The following is a 23,857-nucleotide window of genomic DNA, read 5'->3' on the forward strand; positions in this document are numbered from 1 at the left end:
TGATGGTCTCATAGTAACGTATTAGTCAGTAATAAATTGTTCCAGTTTCCAAGATTGCGCGGATCCAAACAAGCAGAAACTTTACCAATTTGTGCGTCAATGATGAGTAAAAAGTTAAGACATAAAATATATTATAATACATTTGCATTCTGTTAATATTAAGGTCTAATTTGTTTAAATATATATTGGGTGTTGGTGCAATTATGCCTGTAAAAATATATTAGGATTGCCATCACGACATCATCTAAAAGAACTACTTATTTTAATTTGTTTTTGCTTTTTTACAATTTAAGGAGATTTGCTATTTTCTGCCTATTATCACATAATGAATTTCATTTCAGGACTGGTTCTAGGTAAGTGTTTTTCGGTTTATGGTTACCTTAATTGTCAACTTGCAGTACAAGAATATCATCACTATCATATCTCTCTTGAAATCACGCTTACTACTGCTTGTACGCGACGTCAACTATGATGACAGTAAGAGAAGTGGGACAAGGTGATAATATTTCACCGAAACTTCTGCATCAGTTCTTTAAACAACTAAAATGGAAAAAAAAGTGGAAGCTTATTTACGGTTCACAGATGACATTGTTTTGACAAGTGCAAATATCGAAGAGCTGTTATCCATAAAAAACGAACTAAATGAATTATCAATACTGATAAGACTGGAAATTATTCTAAAAAACTAAAAAACAAAACATTAAAGAAAGGTCCGAGTAATATCATCATACCTTCGACATATCATCAAGTTGGGTAAGGAAAATCAATGTAATGAAGGTGTCCAAAGGGTTCATCTCACATAGATTCTTTGGCTTCAAAGAAAAGTCTAAGTTAGCTACATATTACATAGCAGCCACACATAGAGTAGAACTTATGGCTTTGTCAAATAAAGCAGAAAACGACGAGAAATTCATCTTATGGGTATCCTTAAGAGACAAAGTAAGGAATTAGAAATAGAACAAAGATGATTGATGTAATGGAATGAATTACTAGTGTTCAGTGAAAGAAACATGCTTCATGAGACTTTTAACCAAGAATATAACTCCATTCAGAAGTATAAAATTCTTGGGAGTAATTTTGGATCCAAAACTAACTTGGGAATCACATGTAAACAAAATAAGTTCAAAATTAAATACACTGTTACATTATAAGAAATCTAAGAGAAACTGTATCATTTGATGTTGTGAAACTGTTATACTTTGGTTTAGAGCAGTCCACCATTCAATATGGGTTCATTTCCTGGGGTTCTTCTACATACTTGGTTAGAGCATTAGTTCAAAAGAAGGTAATATGAGCCATGTTTAATGTGCCACCAGCAGAAACTTGCAGACCACTTCTTATAAAGGCAAACATATTACATACCTTGTCCGTACATACTTCAACTGATAATATGTGATTTATATTTATATTTGACTTGTCTGAGAGGTTTGTAGAAGGCTTTTCGCTTGTTTTCAGGTTTCATAATGAATAAATTATATTTGTATTTGCGACCAGACATGTAGCCAGTCAAAACTTTAAGAGATGAACAATTACGCTGTAGCATATTTATTTTCCACTCTGCATATCATAAAAAAATTTGCAAAGGTTTTAATTTGCATCTTAATTTCGAACGAGAAGGCCTAGTGCATACACAGTCCAACTTGCCTCGGATAAAAGCAATCTTTTTAATTCGTTTTTCTCTGTAAATCTCATAAGTTCTTATTAAACACTTTTAATTTGCGTCTTAAAATCGTCGAACGAGAATAAACATATTCTAATTATTTGCTTACATTGACAGATGCCTCTAAAAAAGTGAGTTTTGCACAACCGAGAGAGAGAGAAGGTCAAAGGCTAAGATAGCTTGTATCGTTGCAACAAGAAATAGCAGAAGGGTGTCCAGCTAGTTACCACTTTATTAAGAAGAAGAAATTAATTATCTTCTTCTTCTTTCAGTATCCTGTCCGATTATCGAACTTTGGCGATCATATTGGCAATAATAATTTTGTTTACGGCGGCTCTAAATAAATTAGCGGTGGTCTCTTGATACCATTCTCGGAGATTTCGGATCCAGGATGTTCTTCGTCGGCCTGGGCCTCTCCTTCCGGCGATCTTACCCTGTATTATGAGGTGTAGAAGGTTATACCTCTCTGGATGTCTCATTACATGACCGAAATATTGTAACTTTCGAATTTTTATCGTTTTTGTTATTTCTGTGCTCTTTTTCATTCGATGTAAAACTATTTCATTTCTTATTCAATCAACCCAACTTATCCGCAATACTCGTCGATAAATCCACATCCCAAAGGCCTCTAATTTTTTCATTAATGTCTCTGTAAGGGGCCAGACCTGACTTTAAGGTGTAACGTAATATCTCTATTAATTAGAATTTTCTTTAATGTATAGAAGGCAGCTCTGGCCTTTTCAATGCGTATTCTTATTTCTTTATTTATTTAATCATATAAATTTTTATTATACTTTATTTATATATTATATATTTATTAGAAATTAATTATGATTAAACGCAATATATGGTCAATGGAAACACCGAAGAAGACCTGGAGCTAAATAACAGCTAAAAAAAAAACAAATAAATATAAATGCTTGGGAGGAGTAGACAATATTAGCAGTAAAGATATTGTTTGCAAGTTTGTTTTTTAATAAAAAAGGTTTGCTTTTCTCTCGATTTAAGATAATATTTTAGAAACTGTTTAAAAATAAGTAGTTCTTTTTTGGATCGAGCATATTTATATTAGCTTGTAAGAAAATCAAATTTTAACAATATTAAATCAAAACAAATTTATATTACGGTTAAATTTATGTTATATATTATTTTCTTTACTGTACCAGGTTTACCAAATAGACTTTGCCAGATTATCAAAAACTTATTAACTATTAACTTCAAAAACTGGTGAATAATTTATAAATCCATTTAAAACCATTTAATTTCTTTTCTAAAAGTACTTCCTCAGCTGTAGATCCTACTAACCTTAAACTACATGTTTTAATAGTTCAATACATACAAACGCAATTTCTCACAGCGATGATTAACGTGTTAACTAAAGTGCAAATATAAAAAGAATACGAAATGGGGTCGATCCCACACTATAATCCATGCCTAAAATTAAAGCCACACGTGTCTCTTTTTCTTTGTGCAATATAATGCTTATGTGTATGAAATTTATTATTATGAAATATGGAATTCGCCTTCTTCAATGAACTGATATATGTTGTGATATAATTTTAATTTAAGACGTAAACCTAGCAGTGATCGCAATGGAACTGACGATTGCGGTGGCTAACAAAATTAATACAAAAATTAGTAACTACATATATAGAAGATTCTACACTAGAAAAATACCTGTTGCTCACGGTCAGCTGTAGAAAGCTTCTAGCAGCATCTCTTCGCCTGGTTTGCGCTACTGGACTTTATGGCGAAGTTTTATTTAATTAAAAACTTATTAAAAACTTCGGAAGCATCCTATGCTATGTGGTTTATCTCATAGCAGTTATAAGTATTATAAAAACAAAGATAAAATACGAGGTCGTATGAGGTCAATAATTCCATAAAATGCCCTTGAGAGAGGATATTGCTTGTTTCACTTTATATTTCTTCATTGTCCATTCCAGTTGACTCAAGATAAACTCCCAGATAGTTGTAGTACCATTATTTAATGTCAGATCCTGATTTCCTAAATCTTTCGTTTCCATTAATTGAAAGCTACTACAACATAGATTTTGTACAATGTGGGCGATATATAACGTTCTTGGCTCAAACCTTTATTTACTCATAATTCGTCATTATATACTTTCCTACTGTTACTCTTAATTTTGTCCCATTTTATTCATTTTTAGAACTGCAATGACAGCGTGAATTATGTTTATATCTTTTAATACTTCTCAGAGAGTTTTACTGTTGATATTATATCATATGCTTTGTATAAATCCAAAAATTTTATATACAGGGTGGTCCTTAAGTAATTGTACAAAAAGAAACAGTAGATTCTACACTTTAAAATATTACGATTTAAGCCAAACTGCTTTAATAAAATGTTGGTATTAAGAAAGATACAGGGTGTTAAAGTGCAAAATTAAAATTTTATTTTTCGCTATAACTTTTATGTTTGTAAACATTTATGTATAAAAATTTACAACTGGGTACTTTTAAATATGAGAAATTATAATTTGATGCACACTTTAATGTAACTGATAGAGGGCGCCAGTTATGCCACATATGTGGTATAAATTTGCACTTAACTTTTTTGCTCTTTAAGTTACCTGTTTTTGGGATAAAAAATATTAAAGATACATTATTTTAACAAAAAAATGGTATACTTGTTAATAGTTTTAAAACTCAATAGTTTTTGAGATAATCGCATTTTAAAAATCAGCTGCATAATTCTGATCTGAGGCAATTACTCCAGGCAACGAAGAAAAAATAGACAAAAACGTTAATACTTCTGAATTTTGGTATAAAATACCTTTAACTAAAGTTAATAGTTAACGAAATATTAAATAAAATAAATATATCAGCAGGATAATTAACAATAGGATTTGACAAAATAACAGAATAATAGGATTTTACATCAAACATTTTACGTTTTATGTTAAATTAAAGTCATAATCAAAACATTTTGTTTACAAACCAAATTAAGAAATAGTTAAACTAAATAACATAACTTTTTGCCAAAGTAAGTGTTCGATATGTCCTCCATTTTCTTTAATTCATTTGTCAATATATTCCATAAAAGATCATCTCATATTAAATAGCATAATTAGTTCTAAAGAAACTGCTGCAGTATTTATTTCTTCCCATAGTTGGTTGCGAATGTTTATGGCATTCTTATAGACATGTTGTTTTAATGCGCCCCATACACCAAAATCAAGCGGATTAAATTCGGGGCTACGTGGTGGCTATAATGTATAATGGATGAATATATTATTTTGGATACATATCCAAATCTTATAGTATATTATGGAACTACATCTTATTTGTCGCAGAAGTTAAATAATGTATTAGACTGTGATGTATCTCGTTCATTGGTTACTTATATACACACGGAATAACCTATCGATGACATTACTTATTTATATGATTACGTTACAGCTTACGAGTAACTATAATTACATCTCGAACAAATGGACTATTATGATTTACTAACGAACTAATATTATGCTGAACTAAATTGCCTGTGTGTTTACTATATTTATAACAATATTGGTTATTAGGACAATGATGATGTTTTTGTAAAAATGCTGGGTCTTTCAGGTTAGATTTGTGGCAAAAGTATTATGAAATAGGACACATATGTGTTATTCAATACCTGTGCTCTAGTTTCTATTTGTCCTAATAAAAATGGGTGAACAATTTACGTAGTGAATAATAAGTATTCTCTTCGGATTTTTTATGAATTAAATAATTATATCAATATCTCACCATAGTGTCAAGGAATATGACTACCACGACCAATCCAACATTCAGAAAAGTTGTATTTAAGTATGTTCTAACTGCCTTCTCTCTAGAATGTGGTGGTGTACCATCTTGCATAAACCACATATTTTGGGTTTTTAGCATTTTACAATATAGAAAAAGTAATACAACGCCATTATAGAAACTTAAGAACCGATATCAAAGGGAAATTGTAAACATGATGACGGCCAACGTCTGAATACGGCACCTAAAGAAGAAGATGAAATATATTTTGTCCAATAAGACATTTACCACCCATAACAAAGCATTTTGTGATGTTACATTATCATCTTTGAGTTGTTTTAATAAGAATAAACTATGAATTATGCTTATCTACAGGTATTCAGTGTTTTACTGCACAAATATCAAACTAAGAATTATTGTGCAGCTGACTTATAAAATGCATTTATCTCGAAAACAGTTGAGTTTTCAGGTTACTAACAAGTGTACCTTTTCTTTGTAAAAATAATGTGTCTTTGATATTTTTTAAGATAAATAGAACTAACTTAAAGAGCAAAAAAGTTAAGCGCAAATTTATGCCACACATGTGGCATATGTGGCGCCCTCTATTAGTTACAGTAAAGTAAGTATAAAATTTTAATTTATCCTACTTAAAAGCATTTAACTGTAAATTTTTGTCCAAAAACATTTACAAACATAAAAGTTATAGCGAAAAATAAAATTTTAAATTTCCACTTTAACACCCTGTATCTTTCCTAATATCAACATTTTATTAAAGCAAGTTGGCTTAAATCGTAATATTTTAAAGTGCAGAATATACGGTATCTGTTTGTACAATTACTTAAGGACCACCCTGTATATTTCTGTTGGTTGCCTTTTTTTTTCAATAATTGCATTTCGTGCTATGTTGCATTTTTTTAAGATTGATGTGATATCGGCAGTTTTCCATTCATTTCGGAAGGGGTGTTTATTAATACACAAGTTGGACATGTTTACCATTCTATTGAATAACATTTCATTCTATTGTTTTTTAATTTTAGGATATGTACCCTTACGTCAGAACATGTTCCACTTTTAGACCGTTTCAGAGTGGAAATCGATTGGAATCGATATGAATCAATTGGAACCGAATCGATTGGAACCAAATAAAATCGATTGAGAACGAATCGATTGGAACCAAACTGAATCACATCGATTGGAATCGAATCAATTGATATTGAATCGATTGAAATCGAATCAATCGAACGAAATCGAACCATCGCTTCTTGCGTAGACGATAAGAAAGTTATGCTTCCCCTCCTCGGCCACTCCCTGAGAGCCACATCCCGTTTTTTTTATTTGTTTGGGCTCGGAATCCAAAGTTCGCAGGTTTATGCAGCTAGTTCCCTTATGGCATGTTCATTGTTCTTAAATTTAAAACTTTTGACGAGACTATATTTCCAGGTTAACTCTGTCTAGAGATTATTGTTTTATTGTTTCGAATACGTACAAGTGTGTGTATTTAAAAGTTCCCTTTTCGTAATAAACTATGTTTGGGGCTAGAGTATTCAAATTTCCCATGCACACTTGCACGGTTCTCTCTTAATTTAGTCCACTTGAGAACGATTTTACATAATCACTCTTAGGATTTTATTGGTTTTGGCCTATAATTGAGATAAAGTGTTATTATTTTCTCAAGGAAACAATAATTTTGAACAAAACTACACTTCCCTTCCTCGAAAATTAATTAGCTTTGGCGAGGTTATAAAAGAAATATCAGGCCCAATTTCAATTATGTTAGATTTTTGTTTCGAAACAATATTTTCGTTGTTTAAAGTTTTGTTTGCTCATATATTATGTAGTAAGTTGATCATTCTTTGCTTTGTTAATTAATTTCAATATTTAGAGATCCTTTTTTCGTATATTTATAAAGTCCAACTGGAAATTCACTTTATTGCCGCTAAGCACTCCCAGAAATGTTAAATTCTCAATATTTTTGCCAAAGAGAGTAAAAATACCTTTTCTTTTATCGCATACATCTGGAGAGCCCACCTGTTTTCGGGGCTTTGGAAGTCAACGACCAGTTCTTTTCTCCTGGCTTTAGCATATGTTTCCTTCAGAAGCCAATGACTTTGTCATAATATAAGTGCCATAGATAGTTTGTGATCGGTTGATTTATTTTATTTTACCGAACTTTTTTTTAAGAATATGATTTTTTATGAATTAAGTATAGTAATTATGGAAATTCCTGTGTTTTTTGTAGCATACATTTTAGTATAAATGAAACAATGGCTATTGAATTCGGTTAAAGATTAGAGCTTCAAATTTTTTTAATTATCATTTTTTTTGTCGGAAAACTTTAACTAAACTAATATACGTTTTACATTTTTATTTTTTTTCCACTTATTTCAAGAGCTGTAACCTGTTTTAATTATAAGTTTATTGACAAAAATGCTTATTGTTATTTTTAAGTATTTCGTCGTCGTCATTTTTAAGTAAGTCGTGTTAATAACAAACAGACTTTGGTCTAATAGTCGTCATAGTTTCTCCACGGGTGGTAAACACTAAAAACTGATTGATTTTTTCTATCTTAATATATTCGTTATTTCCTCCCCTTTCATTTGCTATGTCGCCTGTTAGGATTCGATCAGTTGTTTATTTTGTACTCAGCCAGAAGCCTTCTTTAAGTCAATAAATAAAAATTTGTTTTAAAGTAAATCTATTTTTATCCATAGCGTCCTCTGATATATTGTATGTCGCTATACGTTCATTAATAACGAAGATGCTGTGTAGTGCCCTTTTGGTAGTTACCTTGTTTGTTTTTTTTATCTTAGAGTTTTATATGACATAGTTGCTTTTTCACTGATCTATTAGCCATTGAATTTTGGAGTTCCATTGATTTTTTTCTTGCAAATCCTTTCTTGAGAGAATTAATATTATGTTGCCAAGGGTTGAAATGTGTCATTAGTCTGTAGTAACCATTAAAACATGTGTAAGACTCACTTGGAATATAAAATACTTCTTAATTTTAAGGTATATAATCTGACCAAAGTTAATTTCAGTCACCTGGTATATTTTAACTTACCTTTTACGCAACCAAAAACCTTACGCTAGCTGTATATGTATTCTTAAATGTCAAGCAGCTGTTTTATTTGTTTTGCAGTCTTATCTATCTAACTTAATATTAGGTATTGATTAGATCAGCAAGCTATATAGTTTACAATGTATAATTTACTCTTAAATTGCAAGTTCAGTTTACCTAGTAGAAATGATACGTAAGGATCGATGTCAAGTCTTCTTTGTTCCATCCACAAGGAAAAAGGGGTAGTCTCATTTACGATTCTTACCGATTCACCCATTGCTTTAACGCTTCTTCGAACTGAAGAGTTTCTTGGTTTTTCACTTCTTCGTTTTCCTCGATGGGATCCTGCCGCACGTCGTTCGACTTGGTACCGTCTGGGTTAAGGAGTTTGTCGGGTCGCGTATTAGGCTATTAAAAGTTAGAAATAATTGTTATTATCAACAATCAAACATTGTTCTATTTTATTTTCTCATGTTTTTCTATTTTCTTATCTATTTTAATTAATACAATGTACCTATCAGAATGCTCCCATGCCTTTCGATGATCTCCGTAGGAATAAAACTTACCTGGTTTCCAAAATGTCCCGCGTTGCTGGAAGACTGGCTATAATTTGAAAAGTTCTGATGAAAAACATAATTGGAAGTAGAATTCATGTTAGAATTCTGAGGATAGTGCACTCCTTGCATGTGGAACGGCTGGCTGTGGTTGTATTGTACATAAGAATTCTGCGGAAAATGTTGACCGGTGCCCTGGTTATTTTCTGGAGGAGACGTGGGATGACGGGCGCGCAATTCCGCCATAAAGTTCGCTTCTTGTGCGTAACGGCGCTGCAGTTCTTGCTGCCAACCGCCGTCCGACTCCTCATCGCCGTCGTCTTCAAAATCTAGTAAAAAATAAATCGATCGTAACTGGAATAGCGAGAAGATTAACAATAAACATAGAGCTAAATGTGCATTAATCATGGAAAATAAAACATTAATTTACTGCCTACGGCTAGGCAAAAAAATTTCTAGTAATGGGATTAACAAGAACAAACTATAAATATCTCTAATTCAAAGAATAATATAATACCGTATATTTACCCTATCAAACTAACAAGAACTTATGAAAAAGATGCATAAATATAACTTTCACAAATGTTTGAAACACATATTTATCGGACTACAATAGGGAGATTCTTTAGCGTGTTTTATTTTAGCATATTCTTTGAGAGAACGGTAAGAAAAGTCAAATTAGACGACAGAAGGACAAATATTTACAACATATGACCTACACAGATAATTTGGACTTATAGTCCATACAGTCCGTGGCCGGCTTTTGTGGAGGAAGAGTTCTGAAGTAGGGATTCTTTAGAACTCCGCATAAGAGAGACTGGGAAGGGGAAGTACTCAACCCCGACACGGCACATCCCATATGGCTGATAGGGGACGTCCTGTATATTATACAGGATAGGTGCGAATAAGGTTCGCCAAATAAGCACTTGCGGATCCACTGAGGACATGGTATAGGGCAGCAGCTATGCCATTACTAACTCCAAGGCTACAGATGAATAACTTCTTAATAGGCTTGGAATCAGATACTTATAGGCGACAATCAGATATTGGTTTAATCGGTTGTAATACTGCGGTGTGTAAGGCAAGGAGAAACCAATACACTAAATATTCTCAAGATATTATGACTATGGCAAGTTATAGAAAACAAAAGGTACCTAATCCTTGGCAGACCTTAAATGGTCAAGGGGTGCTAAGAATCTCCACGTTAAATGGTAGGAACCACCCGAAAGTGGAAAACAAAAATGACACATTGACAATTGGAACCTGGAATGCAAAATCTCTCTTTATGCCAGGAAAATCTCATAACATCGTGAGAGAAATGAAAAGAAGAAGAGTCAACATTCTCGGAGTCAGTGAAGTTAGGTGGCCTGGATCTAGACAGACAAACATCGATAACCATGTGATATACTATGCTGGTAATGACGATCCTCATCATTATGACTGAGTGGCATTTATAGTTGACGAGAAAAGCAGTAAATGTGTAAAGAACTTTATACCTATATCTGATAGAGTAGCTATGCTACAAATTAATACCACTCCTCGAAATATTAATTTTATTCAAGTATATGCTCCTACAGGAGAAAAACCAGAAAGAGAAATACGAGAATTCTACCAAGAGATCAAACAGTTAATGAAGATCGCAAAGAAAAATGCTGTAAACATTATTATGGGAGATTTTAATGCCCAAGGAGGTGAAGGGCGGACCGAAGACGTAGTCGGAAACTTTGGTTTGGGCCAAAGAAATGATAGAGGAGAAATACTGGTCCAATTTTGCCAAGAAGAAAATCTAATGATCGCAAACACCTGGTTTAAACTACCAAAAAGAAGAATATATACATGCTCGTATAGAGTATGCTAGGTCCGCTTTTTAAAGAATGAAAAAATTCCTAATAAACTCTAACTTATCTTTGGATATCCGATACCAATTTGTAAAAACATTCATTTATTCCATATTCCTATACGGAGTGGAAACATGGACTTTCGGAATCACAAGTATGAGACGTGTAGAAGCCTTTGAGATGTGGGTTTTTCGAAGGATGCTGAAGATCTCTTGCACAGAGCACGTGACCAACAACGAGGTGCTGAGAAGAATGGGACTGAGAGAGAACTCATAAATATTGTAAAAACCAGAAAAACGAGTTATCTAGGACATATTTACAGAGGAGAAAAATACAACTGCCTACGACTGATAATGGAAGGGAAAGTGGAAGGAAGAAGAGGTCCAGGAAGAAGAAAATGCTCCTGGCTGAAAAATGTAAGATACTGGACAGGCATTGACACACATTCGATACTAAGAACAGCTCTAGATAGAGAGCAATTTGCTGTAGTTATAGCTAACCTTCAGTAATGGAGAGAGCACCTTAAGAAGAAGTCCATACAACACACAGAGGTGATTACTATTTTTAAACTGCCTAAAATATATGGGTCTGCCAAAACACGAGAAAAAAAAACGAAAGTGGTGACATCAATACTCAACAAGAGCCAGAGTCATAATTTCATCGTCAACAATTCTTGCTTTGATGCAGTAGACAAATTCACAAGAGTTGTCTTATTTATTTAGACAATTAGGGCGTTTTTCGATTTCAAAGGCTTTTCGGATAATGCTTCTTTTATATAAACAGATGCGAGCGATAGCTCTTGAATTTTCAATTCAATTTTGTGTCCAGTATGGAGATGATGGACCTGAATCAAAATTGCTAACAGAAATGGAATGTTCATAGATGTTTTGGACTCTTCTTCGGGTTATCCGGCTTGGTAAGTCAGTACCCAGCCACTGAGCTACGGCCGTCACGTTGAAAACATTTGGTGGGTGCGTTTTCCAAGTATTAAGTATCTCTTAGGGTATACTATTAGTTCCTTTGGGTCGTTTTTAAGCCTGCGACATGCCTTTTGTTGAATATCACAGCAAAATACGTATTTTTGGTCAATATGAACGTTGTCGCCGAGTTTGTAGAGATTTTCGGTTTCAGTGTAAAACTTATTCACTCAGGTCTACTTCCAAGATGAAAAGAAGAGAATGGGATAGAAAAATAACCAAAGTCGGAGACAACAAGTGTTCAAATGTAAATAGAAATTTGCAAACCACAAAAAACTTGCTAGATGTAGATCAGATCCGGAAGTGTTCTAAGAGAAAGTCTAAGTTCCAAAATATATAGAATGATACACCTTAGATACATAAAATACCAGTATTAGAACGACGAATTACAATTCAGGTACTCAAAATATTAAGAAGAACATAAACGACTTTTCAAATACTGTAAATTTTTAATAGCTGTGATTCCAGCACCAAAACATAAATAGCATGCATGCACTATGCTCACTAAAAAAAGTTTAATTTCGAAAAAAAAACAAAAACGGATTAAATTTAAAATAAACATACACTTCAGATTTTTAGCAAGCAATGTTATTAGTGACATAAAAAATATCTAAAATTGTATACAAGTTATTCTGAGCTAATGCCTTTAAGAAGAAAGTATTTTCTTTTTTATGGTTTTGGTGATCATTATGTCATTTCGCCATCGTGATTAAAACACATTTTCACCTATTTTTTACCAGTTTTTCATGGTTCCATTTCAGACGAGTAAAGGATGTCTAAATTATGATTACATTTACTGTTTTTACCTTTAGTGATTACAGTTCTCTAAAAATCTCAATATTATTAAAAAACACTGCAATATCAACTTACATTTGGATAAAACAAATATTATTGTAAAATGTGTTTTATATATAAAGTAAGTATATTCAATTAAAAAATATATACAGTGTGTTCCAACGAAAATTAGACCCCCCAGAAATTCAGAAACCAAGAGTTTCTTCAAAATTTCAGTAAACACATCAATTTGTATTCGGAGGGGGACGAATTTTCATGGAAAATTCATGCCCTCAAATGTAAATAGCAAGTGCGGTCAAGTGGCACATCATTTGAACGGCATTTTTTTTTTCTCTACATGATACTCTATTTTTTTAATTTGCGGAATAACTTTGAAGATAATTTTCGATTTAATAATTTATTGGTTGAACATATGACACTACATTACAAAAAATAAATATATGAAGTTCATAGAAACAAAATATGATTGATTTATGTACGCTTTTCCAATTGCCCAAAGGTCCATCTCACACCAACTACTGTCCAAAGGTTTTTATATGAATTGCGCAAAAATTGATCATCAGCGCCTCTATCAACCGGTTTACAAACTTTACTTGTTGCCACCATCTGAATTAAGGGATACTTTTTTGTTAAAATATAGCCTTGTATAGGCATGCTATTCTGCATTCGGTGGTTATATTAGCATGTATCTTTTGTACTGGAACAACACATTTCTGATGTGTTTCATCAAATAACTACGATCGAGGAATCTATGAAACGTTTTTAATTTGAGAATTTGGTACACAACAACGATCATTTTTCATTTTTATATTATCACGATTCAATAAGTTGCGTCTATCAAGAGTGAATTTTTTAATAGATATTTCTCTATAGAGGAAAATGGATGTAACTTTTAGATGAACTGATGATGTGTATGAATTCATATACGAAACGTCTTCAATAAAGGATGAAGTAGCAATATACTTTTGTTTTCTTCTCCAATTTCGTGACCAATAACCCTCCCACAAATATCTTTGTCCTTCAAATATAGTCCCAGAAAGAGAAAGTAAAAGTCTGATACACAAATATAACAGTGAAAACCGAAATACATGACGCTACATAGCAACACACTTTAAAAAACTATTACTACAACAATACAAATAAAAAAAGCTTTTTACTACTTTTTATTCATCGCATAAAATATTCTTGAATCTATCTGCTACTTTCTTTTTAAAGGCAGAACTACTAAGCAAAACTACTCACCAAGGGGTTTTCGAATTGCACTAGCCTCTGGACGGACTGAAGGTTCTGGAATGTAACAATCACTCAACAGGCAGCATTCCACATACAATCTAACATTTAGTTTATATGGAAATGTTCGATATGCGGGATGTACGGTGGTCAAAACAAAATAAATAAACAAAAAAAAAACTTACCTACAAAAATAAATAGCGAAAACGTTTACTTTTACTGCGGAAATAAATAAATTATAAATCTGTAAAAATAATAAATACAGCAAAGAATAAATATGATAAAATACATGTATACTTATCTTTTGCTAAAAAAATACAAAATTCTTCTGAATTGTGATGTGATACTTTGGATTTTGGTTGGCAGAATTGTAAAAAGTAATAATTTTAGGTATCTAGAATGAGTATTAGCTGAAAGGCAAATTATACTCGCCGTAACATGATCTTTGGCAGTAAATGTTGAGCAGATGGTTCTGACACTATTTTCCTGAGGCATTTCTACAGTGCTAGTCAAAAGTCCGTTTCCCCCTCGTATCTTTTGAACGGTTACACTTATAATAGTGAACTTTGGAGGGAGGTAATAAACAGACGTAGGCTTCTTAACTAGTCATAACAAGTGACGAAATAGTGACAGATGACGTTACAGCACCGCTGTGACAGATAATTTTAAATAGGACCTTATGGCAAGTGATACCTCGTTTGAAAGGTATTGAAAATACCTATTCAACCATACTAATTTTATTTGAGTTTAACCTCATTTTGAAGAATAAATTAAATAAATACTAAAATTGTAGTTTAGCATTTAATTAATAAATATTAAAACCTCCGCCTCTGGTTACTTGTCAAAAAGTTAACGTTTTTCAATTCTCTAATTGTTTTTACGTCAACGTCAACTTTTTTGACAAACCAGAGGCGAACGTTAGAATATTTATTAATTAAATGCGAAACTACAATTATTTTAATATACCTATTCAGTCATACTAATTTAACTCCGGCGTTGCCTGGTCCCAAGTCAAGGATGAGAAAGGAGGAGGGTTAAGCAAGGGACTAACTATTCCTTTTTGTAAAAAAACATAGTTATGAAGACGAAGCACATGCCTCGGATAAGGACGGATCTTTTAAGACGACAAAGGACAAGGAATATAGGAACCTGGAACCTACTAAGCCTATATCGGCCTGGAGCCCTAACTCAGGTGGTCAAAGAACTTGAATCCAGAAACATGGACATAACTGCTTTACAAGAGATTAGATAGACTGGAGAAGGTACACTAAAAACTAATAAATCAGGAATATTTTTCAGCGGAAGCAAACGGGAACATCAATTCGTTATTGGTTTTATAGTCAGAGAAAGTCTTGTGGGGTCAGTCTTAACTTTCAAACCCGTTAATGAAAGACTGTTATATCAGACTCAAAGGACAACTACATAACTATTCCCTAGTTGCTGCCCATGCACCGACAGAGGAAAAGGTAGAGCATGTAAAAGATAACTTTTATGAGAAGCTAGAGGAACTGATAAAATAATCTACCCAAACAGGACATGCATATTATCTTAGGGGATTTCAATGCAAAGATCGGGAAGGAAGCAGCGTACAAACCAACAATAGCTAACCACAGTCTTCACGATGTCAGCAACGATAATGGAGCAAGGTTAATAGACTTTGCAGCGTACCACAACCTACTAATAAAATCGACAATGTTCGAACACAAGAAAATACACAAAAAACATGGGTCTCCAACGACGGCGTCACAAGGAATCAGATCGATCATGTTCTAGTATATGCCAGGAGGGGTAGTAACTGTCTAGACGTAAGAAGCCTAAGAGGAGCTGATGGAGACACAGATCATTTTCTGGTAAAAGCGAAGATAAGGACAATAATAGCGTCCAAAAAAACACACAAGAATCCACCAACACAATTATGGAATACCGAAGTTCTACGTAATAAGGAGACAGTACAGAAATTTCAAAAGGCTATAAAAATCGCTCTAACACAGACAGAAGACTATAAAAACATAGACTCAGCTTGGAAAAATATCAAATTAGCTCTGACAAGCGTATCAGATGAAATACTAGGATACAAAAAGAAAACACCAAAAAAAAATGGTTCGATGATGAATGTCTGAACTCCATATCAGCAAGAAATATGGCAAGAAAGAACATTTACTTAATAATAATTACCATTACTTGGTAATTATTTTTGAAGAATTTCGTTTGAAAATTTGGATGATTTATGGATTTATTTATTTTTGTGTCATGGGAAGGGAACCGCAGAATACAGATAATTTTATTACATTAATTACTGTACCATAAGAATGCAACTAAATAAATAAATGAAAAACAGAACAAGGGATGTGCCATTCTGGAGATAGTGGAGAATGATAACAATTGGGATGATAAAAACGATGTAAAATGAAGTTATAGCTTATATTCAAAATTTGGGTTAAATAAATAAATCGTGAAAGAGTGAAAAGAATTCTAAAATGGATATTTCCTATTAAAATATAAACATCATCTATTTATCTTTAGGAATTTCCTGTTTAATGAAAAATAAAAAAAAAACAAAAATAAAAACTGCTAAAAATGCGTATTTATTGTTTTCTGTTTTTTTGTCAACAATTTCGTCCTATTCTTATACAATATAAAAATGAATATACTCTAAAATATTTAACAAGAATATAAGAAATTACAAAATAAATCGTTCAACAAAATAATTTAAAGAGTATCTGTTTATGTGTGATGTATACAAACTCATGCTGCATACCATTCTATTCATATTTGTACAAAATATCAATCACTATATCAATAAGTACAATGTAGAAAATAAATATAAGGTGTTTCCCTAAAATTTTCTTTTAAACGGTTGCTTTAAAATAAGTCAAATTAAAAATTACAAATAATATCACTGTTACAGTTCTTGCTTATTTTAAATTTATGTAAAAAAATGTTAAAGCTAAAATTTTCTTAATGTTTCCCACTAAAGGATGGAATAAATAGGTGGTAGGTGCCATCTAACGTGGATGGAAGAAAATTAGATGATAGAACATTTGAAATAACTTGGTATTGTTAACGAAAGCAACAATTTTAGATAGGAATGGCAGAAATTGATGACTTCTGGTGAGTAGATATGCTATGTATGTTCTGATCCACCCCCTAAATCGCAACCCCTACCCCGATCGCAAATGCCAAACGGCTTTACGCATGATGATGTGAGGTATCGTTGAAAAGAGAATGAAAAATAGAATTGAATGTACTATGTGACAGGTGTATTAGAGCATGCCAAAAGGGCACCGCATTTTATGACATTAATAGTAGGACGTGAAATAATACGTGACGTGTGACATTTGACACAAAACGTGACATGACATTCGACGTAGGCTTATGTGACATTTGACGCAGGACGTGTTTCTAGGTTGGCAGCATTATTGCTTATTATTTACACGGTTCGGTCTTCCGTCCGACCAAATTGGAAGACTGAACAGTGTTGTCGTACGGTTGTTGCGTCCACCGTTGAACGGTTCTCTGGGGTCTCTGGACGCTCTACGACCGCCGTTCTTGAGGAGGATCTCAAATTCATCGATTCCATCCTCGTGTTCGTGGAGTTAAAACGGGATTCCGGCTTCTACGTATGAGAAGTTTCACCAGGCCTCTGTGGTAGGTAAGGGGACACCGGCAATCAGAATACTTTACAGTTCGAACTTTCTTACAATAACTTAATAGTGTGTTAGTATTCTGTTGCGTGGTATATGCCTCAAGTTCCACAGAGATGCCGATCTTCTCACCTCGTGTAGCCGCGTTCCCTCTCCTCGAGAGAGGCACAAGAATGCCGGCAGTGTCGACTCTTCCTACTGCCCGTCGCTTCGTGTCACTACCTTTCGTAAACAGTATTTTCGATGGTTACTATTTGCATAAGGTTTCTGGTGACGTTATTGGGTAAATAATAAAACTCAAAGTAGCGTGATAGCACACCAGGCCAACAAGGTCTAGCGGGGCTGGTAGTATATGACGACTGGATCCCGATCGGAAGATGTGCTTTTATACCCTTTTTACACTTTTATACACTTAGTGTTTGAGAATTTGCAGCAATCTTCCGCCTAGAGGCCAATGACAGCGTAGTTAATAACGAGCGCTGTGATTGGCAGGCCAAAGTAACAATCTTTGTCGTGATTGGTTACCTTGGCGACAGTGTAAATAATAAACAATAAACTGCTGCCAACTCAGAAACACGACCTGCGTCGAATGACAATATTTCACGTTTTATGTCAAACGTCAGATGTCACGTTATATGTAAAATGACACGTTCTATGTCAAATGTCACGTATTTGTCATGTCCTACGTAGAATGTCTCATATGTCACGTTTTATTCCAAATGTCATCCTACGTTAACCCATTTGGCATTTACGATTGGGGGTAGGGGTTGCGATTTAGGGGATGAGCCAGAATATACATCGCATATGTGGTGCATAACCAAAGTCCAGTAATTTGTTTCTGGAGGAGCTATTGTCAAATATTCGACCAGATTCTACATAGTTCCAAGACACACATTGGTGTATATTTCTGCCATCATCCAATGTAAGTGGCGTAATCTGGGTTTGACCCTGAATCATTTCGCTATCCTAATATATCTTCGATTTCTACAACTAGCGAAACGAGATGGTGGGTTCTCTGGACACAACCAGTTTCAGATTGAATCCTAATTTAACTGATGTATTATATTATTTAAAGAAAGTAGAGGAAATTTAAAATAAAAAGGGGAATATTGATAAAAATCTAATCAGTAAAGTGTCTCTAAACATAACAACAAAATATATTAATAAAACTAGAGATTCTGCCTTAAAAACAAATAATTATAAGACAGAATAACTTATATAATCAGTGGAGCACCAACTAAATCGAATTCTTTAGCTTCTACGAGCAACAATATAAAAAAAAAATTATAAAAGCGGATTCATTTTTAATATTAGAAGTTTCTAATTCTATATTTAGGAAAACACCTTATAACAAATTAAAAAAATAATTTATACAAAAAAATATAAAAATAAAAAATTAGAAGTAATCAACACAAAACTAAAATAGCGTATGGTCAACAAGCGTTTTGTAATAATGAGATTTTTTTAGTCAGTACCTGAATTCAATTCTCTGACTAAAGTCGACATGGCATTAGTTACGGAATCAGCTGCCACCAACAAATCGTTTCGCAAGGAACGCCCAACTGAACCTGGAGTTCCGTTACCATTACCTAAACATATAATTGTTTGTGTAAGGTGCGTTTTTTGCTAACTTTGTTGTAAGTCATAAGTTGTTTTAAATCATAAGGGTCCAGGGAGAAAAAAAAAAGTAAACTGTCTTTGATTTTTTCGATACTTTTACCAGTTTGCAGCAAAGAAGTTCAAATTTAAAACTAAAATTCTACTTTTTTAACCAAGACCACAAAAAATAATTACTATTTATTAAGTACAACTAAAATTTTCCAGGTTATAATTACCACGCCTGTCCCATAGACATATTATAATACAAATAGACTAAGCGTTGCAATACAGCATCGTTCCCCCAGTGCGACAGACAAAAAGTGACGCAAAACAGTCCCTGCATCTCTTTCTAAGGGGCCGGATTTTCTGACCACGTGACCTAAAGGACCAATGGGAAGGTATTGCAGCGATCAGTCTATTTTTGTATTGTATGGCCTATTCTGGACGACTTTGACATTTTGTGGTTAGAAAGCATTGAGATATCGTTGGCTTATGGAACGACAGTTTATAAACGAATAATTGCACCATTCGATTGGCCAGGGATTGACATATTTTAAGTACCAACGAATAAAATATCTCTACATACAATATTCCAAAATTCTGGTAACTTTACAAAAAATTTAGGTTTTTTATCAGCATTCCTCTTTTTCATAAGACTTATATTATTTATATAAGTTTATCTATAATCTTATTGCATCGTTTTATGCTTCTACGTAATATTTAACTTAGTGGAAAAACCCTCTAAAAATTTAAAAATAAAATAACAGCCGTTAGCTATTAGTAGATATATTTTAAAAAATGGTACAATGGTTATTATCAAGAAAATTAGTATTTAACGGGATAACCTTTGTTTTTTTTTTTTTGACAGACTCGATTGTGCGAGGCATGGAGTTCACGAGACGAGCACGACAAATCTTCTGGTGTAATCACTCTAAACCAGTTTTGAATAATGGCTTCTATCAGTTCTCTCTTGTTACTTGGGTCTCGGAATGATGCTAACACTTTCAGCCTTGACCATACATTTTGTATTGGATTTAGACCGCACAATTTTCAGGCGAAGGCAGGACAGTAACGTCATGGTTTCTCAACTACTCCATGGAAGTCTTAGCTGTATGACAAGGTGATCCATCCTACTGGAAGATGCATTGTGACTGTAGTACACTGGGGAAAAAGGTCTTCCCCCAGTCGGTGGCGAACAAACTTCACTCAGTCAATTCACTTCCAATTGGGTCGTTGACTGACTAGCAAAACCTTGACGCAATACATTATTGCCAATGTTGCCATTCACAAATCTCGAATTTCCGGTGTTTCGCTTGAATCTGTTTCCATATTTTATTAAATAATTATTTTAATATATATATATATATATATATATATATATATATATATATATATATATATATATATATATATAGAGGGAGAAATACATAAAAAATTAAGCAGAAATATAAAACAATAAAATAAAAATGTAATTGTACTGATAAACTATATAAATCACGATCATGAGAATAGTGTTGCTGGAAAAACGAAAAATTTTGTAAAGTTTCCAGAATTTTGGCCACTAGTGTACATATGTATACTATTTTCTAATATTTGGATGGTCCAATATGTTCATTTTCTTTGAGAAATATTCACAAATATACAAACCATATCTGTGCTCATATCCGGATATTTTGCCCGCCGCTTTTATGCAATTATTATACTCTATATAAAAAGGAATTAATGCAATGAGTGATAATGAACCTTCATCAACGCTGCGTAACAAAATTATATCTATAAATAATATAAATAGTATGATCGTTATTAACACATAAGGCTTATTTATAACTTACCTAAATTAATATTAGAGGAACCCCCAAAAGCACTCCTCACATCACCACCCACTCCAACCAATGAATCGGTATTGTACCCTCTTTCCTGCGACATATTATTCATTTGCTCCCTACTCCCCAAAATCATGCCTTGGGAATGTGGTATGTGTTGAGCACTTTGCGGATGCGGTATATGCTGCACCCTATCCCTTTCTCGCTCGCCCTGGCTAACCGGTGGAATGGAATTTGACATCGAAGCGTTGGTAGACGGTGGCATACCCATCGGCGTTTGTGGAGCGCTGCGAGGATTTGCCTGAGTCGAAGGTTGAACGCCCGGGGGAAGAGGTGGGGATTTTGTACTGCGCGGCGAGGAGTTTGGAGTGCTGCGTGGAGACGATTGATGATTCTGAAAGAAAGAAAATGGATTTAATCCATTAGATTGTTCTTTTTTAAATAATATGTAACAAGAAAAAAAACTCTCTTGAAACCACATCTTCGAACATTTTAAATGATCTCTGACACGAGCGTCAAAAATGATTATAATGAACCTTCATAAGAAAATACATGGGATTTTATGTTGGAACTCTTGCTTTCGTACATTTTAATTTATTTTTCAGAACTTTCAGTTCAATTATATCATAAATTCTTTTAACTCACTTTTAACATTTTCATAAGTCCCTCCAACTGCATCATCAGCTGTCTTCTTGAATCCTGCAACGTTGTCAGATGGGTCTCTAGTTCGTCTTTCCTCATTCTTAAAGCTCTCAGTTCGTTCATTAATACTGGGTTGTCGGCACCATGGCCGCTAGATTCTAATTCTTGTTGTCGCCTGAAAAAACATATTTTTTATTTATGAAAATTCATGTTAATTAATTATTTGAACATAAAACACGTTGACATAACAATATTGTAACAATAGACTTGATATGTTTAAAGATATATACATAAACATGACCTAAAGAAAAATTTCAGAATAAAAGTCCATAATAAAATAAAGAAACAATGTGAAACCAAAAGAACAGGAAGACCCAAGCTGTGAAACATCTGGAACTAATTTAAAAATGGTGAATTGAATCTGATACTATCTGATATTTACAGTTATTTATTTCCTTACCTCAGTCTAGCAATTTCTCTCATAATTTCTCTATTTTTTGCTTCAAGTTGGTTGATGAGCTCCCTCTGAGCTCTCGTAGAATCCATTCCCAGACAAGCTTCGGAAGGAACCCGCCCCTAAAAGAAACCAAGGGTATTGTAGTAATGTTCTGTAACTCGAGGATTATTTCATTTAAAGTAATACCAATTTTGATCAAAAGGCGTGCATTTGAGAAGGCAATTGTTGGGCTTAAAGGCTAAAAATAAGATTACTGTTTTGTAGGCTGGCATATTTGGTGCAAAAGTAAATCGATACCAAAGTGAATTTGATCAAGCACAAAAGTTTGTTTTGTCCAGCTACTTAAAGAGGCGTTTTGTTTTTGACCAAACCAATAAACTAGAAAACTGTTATCCGTAAGATCTTGATTTTGAATGCATTGTCGCCAACATAAATACATCTAACGTTTGTGAAACTGTATACTACTTATATCTATGTACAAATAGTAAAAACTGTAAAGCGGCATTTAAATATGATCCTGTATGAGTTGGTCAGTCAGAAGTATGACCAAAAGAGCCTCATCCACGGAAAACGGAGATGTAGACGATGAAAAAAGTAAAGACAATTGTATCGAAAAGGAAAAATTGTGCATATTATTTTTTTTTATAAATTCCAAATCGTTTGGCATCTGTCAGAGTATCTAGGATATACATCTTTTGTCTAACTGAAAAAATATAGGGGAAAAGCTTGCTGTGGAAAAGAAGAAAGCCATTTTTAATACGGGACGGCTCTAGTAGATTTACGGCACATTTATCATCTTTATTTGTTAGATTCAGTCCATTCCACTTACATATATAATCCCAAATTTTTAGAATTTTGATAACTAAAACACTTATAGACAAAGCAACATTTTCTCTTTATTTTTTTATTTGTTTAAATAATGTTTAAACTTTTTAAAAAAACATCATGCAGTAACTATATGTGGTTTCCTTTAGGTTCACGAAACGCAGATGCATATACATTTTAGACTTTCAATGATATGGCCGCATCTGCTTTTCGTAAAACAAAACTATTGAAAATGCAGTCATATATCGCCTACTTTTCTATGAAGATGAACAGAAGGAAAGAATTAATTGAATAATCTAACTCATCACATCCACACTTTGGGTTTTAAACAAATGACCGGTTCTGAACAGTAAAAAGAAATTTTATTGCACTTGGTTTTTATTGTTTCCTTAGTATAGGATTGTTTCCCAGTTACCTTCAGACTCTGTTATTTACTAGTAACCTGCTACTACTCTGGTCAATAGCAACTGTCAGAGTCCAAAATGAGCTAACTGAAAACTTTACAATAGTCCAAGGATTAAAGCAAGGAGATGAGCTGGCACCGACACTATTCAACCTGATCTTGGAATATGTGATAAGACAGCTGAATATAGGAAAAGGTAATCTCCTAACAAATAAATCCATATAGATTGCCGCCTATGCCGATGATATCAGCATCATGTCTCGCAGAACAGAAGAGGCGGCAGAAATATATTCACAATTAAAATAAAAGGCAAAAGAGACCGGACTAGAAATAAATATTTAAAAGACAAAAAAGTTAGCACAGGCAAGAGCTAGGGGAAACAGACGCACAGTTGAATTAGAGGACGATATTGAAACGGTAGAAAGTTTCACATATTTAGGAGTTGCATTAAACACGGATGGAACAGACGAACCAGAAATCCAAAGAAGAATAGTAAAGGGAAGCAAAGCTTATTTTTCACTCGATCGTGTGTTTCGCTCCAAAAACACACACTGGAGATCGAACATCGGGGTCTACAAAACTATTATCAGACCAATAGTATG

At 33.4% G+C, this 23,857-nt stretch overlaps 1 protein-coding gene across 2 annotated transcripts in view; it reads right to left on the reverse strand.

Annotated features, from left to right (window-relative positions):
* Positions 1-7,990: 7,990 nt before the first annotated feature.
* Positions 7,991-23,857, reverse strand: part of Dyb (Dystrobrevin) — a 42,058-nt gene continuing 26,191 nt past the window's right edge. For both annotated transcript variants that reach the window (XM_072535720.1, XM_072535719.1), the window contains 6 exons: positions 22,031-22,146; positions 21,574-21,745; positions 20,938-21,322; positions 18,982-19,095; positions 9,035-9,351; positions 7,991-8,876 (listed from right to left, as the gene is read on the reverse strand). In XM_072535720.1, coding sequence (XP_072391821.1) covers positions 8,730-8,876; positions 9,035-9,351; positions 18,982-19,095; positions 20,938-21,322; positions 21,574-21,745; positions 22,031-22,146 — 1,251 coding nt within the window. In that variant the 3' untranslated portion in view covers positions 7,991-8,729. The remainder of the gene's footprint in view (positions 8,877-9,034; positions 9,352-18,981; positions 19,096-20,937; positions 21,323-21,573; positions 21,746-22,030; positions 22,147-23,857) is intronic.

This window comes from Diabrotica undecimpunctata, chromosome 6 (assembly GCF_040954645.1).
Source record: "Diabrotica undecimpunctata isolate CICGRU chromosome 6, icDiaUnde3, whole genome shotgun sequence".
Lineage (NCBI taxonomy): Eukaryota > Metazoa > Arthropoda > Insecta > Coleoptera > Chrysomelidae > Diabrotica > Diabrotica undecimpunctata.